At 46.7% G+C, this 8,160-nt stretch overlaps 1 protein-coding gene across 1 annotated transcript; it reads left to right on the top strand.

The window, feature by feature from the left end:
• The first annotated feature begins 5,611 nt into the window (after positions 1 to 5,611).
• LOC136470802 (putative cyclin-dependent kinase F-2) lies at positions 5,612 to 7,026 on the top strand. Its single transcript, XM_066468537.1, has one exon. It carries the CDS (start codon positions 5,649 to 5,651, stop codon positions 6,828 to 6,830), a length of 1,182 nt encoding a protein of 393 aa, XP_066324634.1. The 5' UTR covers positions 5,612 to 5,648; the 3' UTR covers positions 6,831 to 7,026.
• Positions 7,027 to 8,160: the final 1,134 nt, after the last annotated feature.

Here is an 8,160-nt window from a genome sequence, read left to right on the forward strand (position 1 = left end):
CGGTGACTAAAACAACTTGCCTCCGCCAAAACTTCAGCACGAGGGGCTTTGCTGATATCTTTAGCATCTACACCAACAATGCCTCACGAGTGCCTTCACTAACTTCTTCAGCATTTAGAACGACTCGCCTTTGCCTACACTTTAGCATGAGGGGCTTCGCCAACATCATCTTCGGTGACTACGATGACTCGTCTTCACCAACACATCGGCAGAAAGAGGCTTCACTATCATCTTTGGCCACTACAACGGCTTGAGAGCCTTTGTCAACACCTTTGGCATCAATGTTTATGACAACTTGCCTTCATCGCCTAGTTTGAGGGGCTACATCAACTCGTTCAGCACCGAGGTCTACTTCATCTTCCTCGACCACTTTGGATTGAGGGGCTCACCAACAAGTTTGGTCTAGAAATCTACTTATGCTACTATGGCTACTGTGACTAAGTCAACTACAACGTACATGCACAACTGAATATTTGGTCACAAGCGCCAGCCAAGAGGAGCTAGGGGAGAATACTAGAGGACCTGACACTCTAGAGGGTGAAGTCCTTTGCTCGACGCTCATGAGAGAAGATTTGGAGGCTTCACAACAACCTTCGGCTATGACTACTTCAAGTACGTCAACTACGATGACTACACTTATTCATGAAGTAAAGGTGTGTCTCCACGTGAAGTCTCAGATGAGAAGGTCCCGAAGGTGAAGATCTGCACACAGAGAAGGTCCTAGACCAGAGATTAAGATATACACAATGTGAAGGTCCCAGAGGAAAGATCTGCACATTGAGAAGCTCCCAGAGGCAAAGACCTGTGTGTCAAGCGAAGCTAACAATCCATGCCATAGAAGCACCCAAGGAAGCTGAAGCCCTAATATGAAGATACCGTGGAGATCGACATCGAGGCACTTGGAGTTAGTGGCTTCCTAAGTTAGCACTTGTATAGACTAGAGTCATGTGTGTGCTCTTTTCTCCATGCCCTTTTTTCCCATGGGGTTTTTGGGATGGAGTTTTTAGTGAGGCGCACACACGTAGGTTGCGAAGGGTGATCCTCGTGACCAAGGTTTGAGATCTATTTGCGCCTCGTCTAGTATGAGAATCTATTAGGACATGTTGTACCATCCATAACCCAATAGTTGAGAGGGACTACTGTTGCGGGATCCCATGATATATATGGGCCAAATCTCCCCCTAGAAGAGGCCCAACTAGCAGCTAGCATAGTATTATGTAAAATCCAACCCCACCAAGGGGCCACTTGTAAGTAGCCATTGTCTATATAAGTGCCTAAGGGCATGAGGGAAAGGGACTCACCTCCTACTCATTTCCACTTATTCAAAACCCTAGTGCGTCCCTCTCCACTGTTGAGCTCTCTCCTCCCTCTCTCTCTGTCCTGTTCGGAACCATCAGTTACAACACATTATTTAGCATTCATCATATCGATCAACATACTCTTGTGATCAACACTCAATAATCAATAATTTAATAATTATTTAATGGTTTACTATATCATTTATTAAGTAAAGAACCTAAAGGGAGACATAGATTATAGTTCTATAAACAAAAGAATAAATATATGTCTTGGTTAGGATCAGGGTGTTAAAAATATATCACAGTTAAACTAAATAGCCGTTGGATCTCACAAGGTGTAATGTTTGCGGAGCCAGATAAAACATGTGGATGTCAATAGATTGTGGCATGAGATTTTGCTCTTCCTGCGTAGTCAACGATTCTTGGATACACATGTCCACATCTACTGGAGGAAGGGTTCCAAATTCTTCTGTGAGTCCGTTGGATGCTCCCTTGTTTCGCTTGTAGCCCCTGAGATGGAACCTTTTGATGGGCAATAATTTTCACTAGCGAGGAAGAGAACGATGATACGACTACCAAGAACTTCGTTAGCCTTGCCCAACTTCATGCTTAGTAGGCGCCCAAGAGGCTATTGGTCTCGTACAACAAGTAGGCGCCCGGATTCGTTGTCTGGAGGCTGGTAAAGCCATTGTATCCCTCTATTTTTTTTTTGACTTTGTGCTACTTCAATACTATGTTTCTATTTATTATGTTCCTAGTTTGCTTTGATAATATACTTGATATAGTCATGACTAATGATGAATTTATGCATATGTTCGCAAAGCACTTAACTCAATACTCGAGTGAGTTAAGTGGTAGACATTATGTAAGCGTGGTGCTTAAATATTGTTTACCTACGGATGCACTCTACACTCCGGGCCACATGGTAGATCGCGAGTGTGACATTCTCGTTGAGTCCTTTGTAGTCTACTCCCCGTTTGTAGAACAAGTAGAACCCGGTTGCGAAGGGAGACAAGCTCTGTTCTTATCTTCCTTTGTAATGTTCCTTATGCATAGATACAAAGCTAGTTATGCTATAGATGAAAGTGTATATACTAGAGTCTACAAAAGACTTAGTAAATAAGAAATGACTTAGGAATCTTTTCTCTTAATTAATCTCCTGCCTAACCATACTACATTTATGAGCATCTATTTCTATCTCTAGAATATCATCAATGCTTTACACTTATCATTTATTTATCATTTGGCTTACCCCTGTTAAAGCATGAGAGTTGATGATCTTATCATAAGTATGCATATTTGACAATATCTCTAGCCACCCCATCGCTCCTCCCTGTGGAAAAATATAAATAACGATACCTGGTATACTCTCAGGTAAAATGCTACAGTGGTATATTATCTGTGCGTTTGCGGATTAATTCAATATACAATTTATCCTAAATGTACAAGTGTTATTAATAATTACCAACAATACATTTCTGGCATCATTGCTAGGGATGACAACTTAGTAAAGAGTGATGCTAAGAAATGCCAATAGTCATCTAGTGCCACTCAAGTGATCTAACTTTGCATCGTTACTAAGATCGAGTGGCGTGGTGAATTGAGTGACTAAACCTTTGTGAAATATTTGTGAAAAGCTAACACACACGCACAAGATGGTGAACACTTGGTGGTGTTGGCACATTTGCAAAGGAGAAGAAGTTGGCGAAGAAATGGAGTTGTTTGCGCTGGTCATAGGGTGACCGGACACGTCCGACATAGGGGCCAAACGCGTTCGGTGTGTCACTCAGGCTCGGGCAAGTGTTGCAGACGTGACCGGATGCATCCGGTATTGGAACAGACGCGTCCGGTATTTGGCCTAGGCGTGATCAGTTGATGCAGGGATGACCGGACGCTGGGCTACATCCGTTCACGTGCGATCTGGCGCGTCAGGTCATGCCCTAGACCTCTCGGTGTGGATTTTGATCGTGACCGGACTCTGGGAAGCGTCGTGTCCAGTCAGAAGAGTTGGCACATGTGTTCGTGGGTGACCTGATACTGGGGGGCGTCCGGCCATGAGGACCGGACGCATCCGGTCGGTCCAGAGCCGCTCTGGGAGCTCTCTAGACTCGACCTGACGCTACCTCACCTGTGTTCGGTTGTTTCCATGCGTTGCGTCCGATCATGTTGTTAGGCGCGCAAGCGAGTTAGCCGTTGGTGGCAACGGCTATTTGAAATGGCAGTGCCACATGGAGGCGGTACAATGACCGGACGATGCGACCGGACGTGTCCGGTCAGTGCGAATTTCGTCCAGTGAAGGGGTAACGGCTATTTGTTCATGGAGTTATAAATAGAGCACTTGGCCAGCCTTGGGCTGGTTGCTGAGAAACCTCATGCCTATGTGGCTTGTGTAAGAGTGTTTGGATGCCCTCTAACTCGCTTGTGCTTGCAAGAGTGCGAATCGATTGCGAGTGAGTGATTCTAGTGCGATTGCATTGTGAGATTGCATAGAGTGGCACTAGGTGTTTGAGTTGCAAGCCGGTGGTGCTTGTTACTGTTGGAGGTTGCCACCTCCTAGATGGCTTGGTGGCAAGTTCTCCATCGTGAAGCATGCAAGAAGATCGTGCGGTGTCATTGAGCTACCCTCACTTTTGGGGTAGGTTCTTGCGGCGCCCAACGTGTGGGCATGGTGGATGATGTCAATTAGCCGCCGGACCACCAAGTGGGCGGTCGACATAATGGGAACTAGCGTGTTGGTAAACATGTGAACCTTGGGAGAAAAATCACCGTGTCATCCTTGTCTTTCTGTTGGTTTGTATTCCCCTTTACACAAGCTTGTACTTACTTTTTATATATTATGCTTGTGTAAATGCTCTTGTAATTAGTTAGCTTGTATAGCTTGCTAGTTACCTTCTTGCTTGTGTAGCATATAAGTAGCTCCCTTGCGCAACTAATTTGGCTTGAGTAGCCTTGTTAGTTGCATTGCTTAGTTTATATAGCTAAGTAATTTGCGCTCTCTAATTTGACTTGTGTAGCCTTGTTATTGAGCATTGCTAGTGAGCTTAGGGGCTTTGTGCGCTTTGCATCACTAGTTGTGTAGGAGCTCTCCCGGTTGCTTGAAGTACTAGTTGCATATGTTTGTGTGACCTTGCAAGTTAGAATTGTTAGGTGAGCTCTAGCTAGCCCGACACCTTTGTTGCCTATTTAGGATCTTTGTAAGGTGCTTGAAACTTAGAGAGATGTGTAGTCTTAGCTAGACCGATATTTTAATTCCGCATTTGTTTCGGTAAGCCGGCACGTTTAATTTTAGAAAGGACTATTCACCCCCCTCTAGTCCGCCATCTCGACCCGACATATGGCCAAGCCTTCGCAGCACACAGGCAGGGCTTCCAGAGGTGGTACGTGCCACGTAACCGCTGGGCCTCCAGTGGGCTCAGAGCAAAGGCCCATGAGGCGAGCAGCAAGGAGGGAGAAGACCTAAGATACCCCCAAGGGCTTGCTAGTGTATGGGTATATCCCTAGAATATGCTTTGCTAATCGCAGGGTATAGATGTAAAACTTTACTTTGTATAGTGAACTATAAAAGGGGAGCAAACCCCATGTAAAGAGAGAGAACCACCAAGGAAACCCTAATTATGTCATGTGCTTTGTTATCCTTATTGGATGAACCTTCGCCTATGTGGAAACATCCTGGTACTTAAACTGCTGGGACTACTTTCCCAATAATAATATTTTACATCGTATTTGAATTGGTAAAAAATAATTCAGTTGCACATGCTCCGCATATATCAAAACATACACCAAACATCATTCAGGGGCATATTAGACCCTTCTTAGAGGAAACCTCGTGTTCTAGAGTTGAAACTAACCTGCGTGCCAAATAGGATCACTTGCTCTAGAAACTCCATAGTAAAGCTGCTCTATGATAAATTGATGGAGCAGAGCCGAAAAGACTCATAGACAAGCTTCCTAGATCGGCTGAAATCCACCACATCAATCCGGAATTTTGTAAGAAGACCGGTTGTCTTGCGCGCGCATGGACGTGGCTGGGGCCAGAAGCATGGAAGCACAAACACGTTAAAACCAACTAATTTTTTCCACTAATTTTTAGCGTGTCGGATACGTACCCGTACCCGTAACTGATAAGGGTTTGTTCGGTTAGGATGAAATCCATCCGGAATTGTTCCATTTTATAATATGCTATATAAATTAACAAAGCAATCTCGGTAGGACAGCTGGACAGGTCATGAATCCCTAAGAAACGAACGGGCCCTAACAGACTCGCCAATAAAACCCCCCTCCTACTCCGCCGCCCAGAGCCCAGATCGCTCGGACGCCGTCCTCCAGCTAGTCCTCCTCGATCCAGCCGAGATGGAGCATCCTTCTGCTGCGGGCTTCGTCTTCCACTACGCGGACGTCTCGCCGCGGCCACGCTTGCCACCGACTACGGAGCAGGCAGCGGGATCTGCCACTTCTTCACCCGGCAGCGCTACGCCGGCGACGGGAGTGAGTCGTCCGGGCGCCGCCGGGGCGACGACCTACAACAAGAGGAGCCGCGTCGACGCCTTCGGCAGCACGGACGACTACGAGGAGATGTGCTGCCTCGGCAAGGGCGCCTTCGGCGCCGTCGCCAAGGCGCGGCACCGCGTCACCGGCGAGACCGTCGCCATCAAGCGCATCACCGAGCCCGACGGCGGCGGTCCCGAGGAGCTGCTGCGGGAGGCGCGCCTCCACGAGGCGTGTGGGGGCCACCCGTTCATCGTCGACGTCCACGGCCTCGTGCGCGATCCGGCCACCACGGAGCTCCGCCTCGTCATGGAGTGCGTCGGGGGTCCAAGCATCGAGAAGTTCCTTCGTGGTAAGCGGCGCCGCGGCGGCCTGCCGCTCCCGGAGGCCACGGTGCGCACCATCATGTGGCAGCTGCTGACGGGCGCCGAGAAGATGCACGAGGAACGCATCATCCACCGCGACATCAAGCCCGACAACATCCTCATCAGCGACGATGGCAAGGCCGTCAAGATCTGTGACTTTGGGTTCGCCATGTCCATGTCCGAGGCGTCAACGTACGAGCCGGACGGCACGCTGTGGTACATGGCGCCCGAGGTGCTGCTGGAGAAGCCCGACTGCGACGCGCTCGTCGATACCTGGTCGCTGGGATGTGTCATGGCCGAGCTCATCAATGGCCAGGTGCTATTCGAGGATGGCCGCGACGAGGAAGGACAGGCCCGCTCGATCTTCGACGTGCTCGGCTACCCAGACGACAGTACGTGGCCGTGGTTCTCGTCCACGCCGTTCGCCACCGAACTGCTGCCGATACTAGACGACGTGCATCATGACAACCACTTACGCAAGCAGTTCCCTGAGGCAGTGCTGTCCCAGCAAGGATTCGAGGTCCTGAATGGCCTCCTCACGTGCAACCCCGACAAGCGGCTCACGGCGACCGCCGCGCTCAAACACCCATGGTTTGCCAAGGTCGACGCGATGGAGCTGCTGAGGAACGAAGAGGTGGAATCGGCGTTGCCCAAGAAGCAGCTGCTCCAGCGGTGTGTGTAACCTGATGAGAGAGTCCTTCGATTTTTGGATGTATAAAGAACTAAAGATCTGATCAGTCTATTCAAACGAGCAGGTCATATAATCGCTTATGTAATGTTTTGACGTACTGTAAATTGCGTTGTTGAATCGGTTTCTGAGAATTCTGGTCCTTTCATCTGTACTCTGCTGTGAACATCTCAGCTGAATCTACAGCATCTCTGAATTTTGGTAGTCTAGATTCTAGAATCGAAACAATATGTACATATATGCATATAATAGTAGTACCATATTCACTGGTGTGGTGTCTGCTGGCAAGCAGCGATTTGGTTTCAGACACCTGAACATCGATGCTTGTGTCAGAGCATAAACATGATTACATAACAGGAATCATATATAGATCAAAACTCTGTATTCAAATTGCGCTCAACAGATTTCTGGTACTTCTGTATTCAAATTGCGCTCAACAAATTTCTGAAACTTCTGTAACGCTGAAGTTACTGAATTTGAGTTCTTGTAATTCAATTAGATGTGTTCTTCTAGAAGGCTCGATATACCAATGATTTTGCTTGACGAATGGCTGCTGAACTTGGACAAAGTTTTACAGACAGCATGTGGTGTCGATCTGCTTCAGTTTAGCACATTCTTTCTTAATAACAGCAATGAGCATCCATGGTTTGGTTCCAAACCAAAAACACCATGATCACTAAATTATTATACTCTATGACCAACTTTGTGTTCTACAGATTTCTGGCATTCCTGCAACTTTGGAGATGCATAAAGTTTTCATCCTTCTAACTTCATATGCATGTGTTTCAGAGTTTCTCAGCATCCAGTAAATTGTTTCATGAGTTGCTGCTGGGACGTGGACAGTTACTCTGCAATTTGCATTTTTGTTGCCAGCATGTGGTGTCTAACTGCTTCAATTTGGCGCGCTCTGTTTCATGAAAAAGATACTAGCAAAAGATAAGAGGAACACTTTCTGGTCAAGCATCTTTCTAGTGGTATGCAATTGTTTCTTTGATCTAAAGTAATGCACTGAATTTATACAAGGTGTCTGTTCTTGGTCCACTGGATGCAATGCAACAAAGTAGTCCAGAGAGGCATATTACACTCAGTATTAGAATTTGGCTAAATACTTACGTCAAGAACTATTGCAATATAAATGGCTATGGCATTAGGGCAGCATAACTATCATATATATAGAGTCATAATGCAATAAAGTTAATTTCCTGAATTTTGATGTCCTGTGACATTTTTTGCAAAGGAATGTTTGTCAGCTTGTAGCCTCATATATATAGTCATAATACTGAACCATTTATGTGATGTAACTGATTGGTTTTTGGTTTATGTA

This window comes from Miscanthus floridulus, chromosome 1, assembly GCF_019320115.1.
Source record: "Miscanthus floridulus cultivar M001 chromosome 1, ASM1932011v1, whole genome shotgun sequence".
NCBI lineage: Eukaryota > Viridiplantae > Streptophyta > Magnoliopsida > Poales > Poaceae > Miscanthus > Miscanthus floridulus.

Excerpts from the sequence above, each read along its gene's own strand:
- LOC136470802 (XM_066468537.1), top strand. The coding sequence starts at position 5,649 with ATGGAGCATCCTTCTGCTGCGGGCTTCGTCTTCCACTACGCGGACGTC.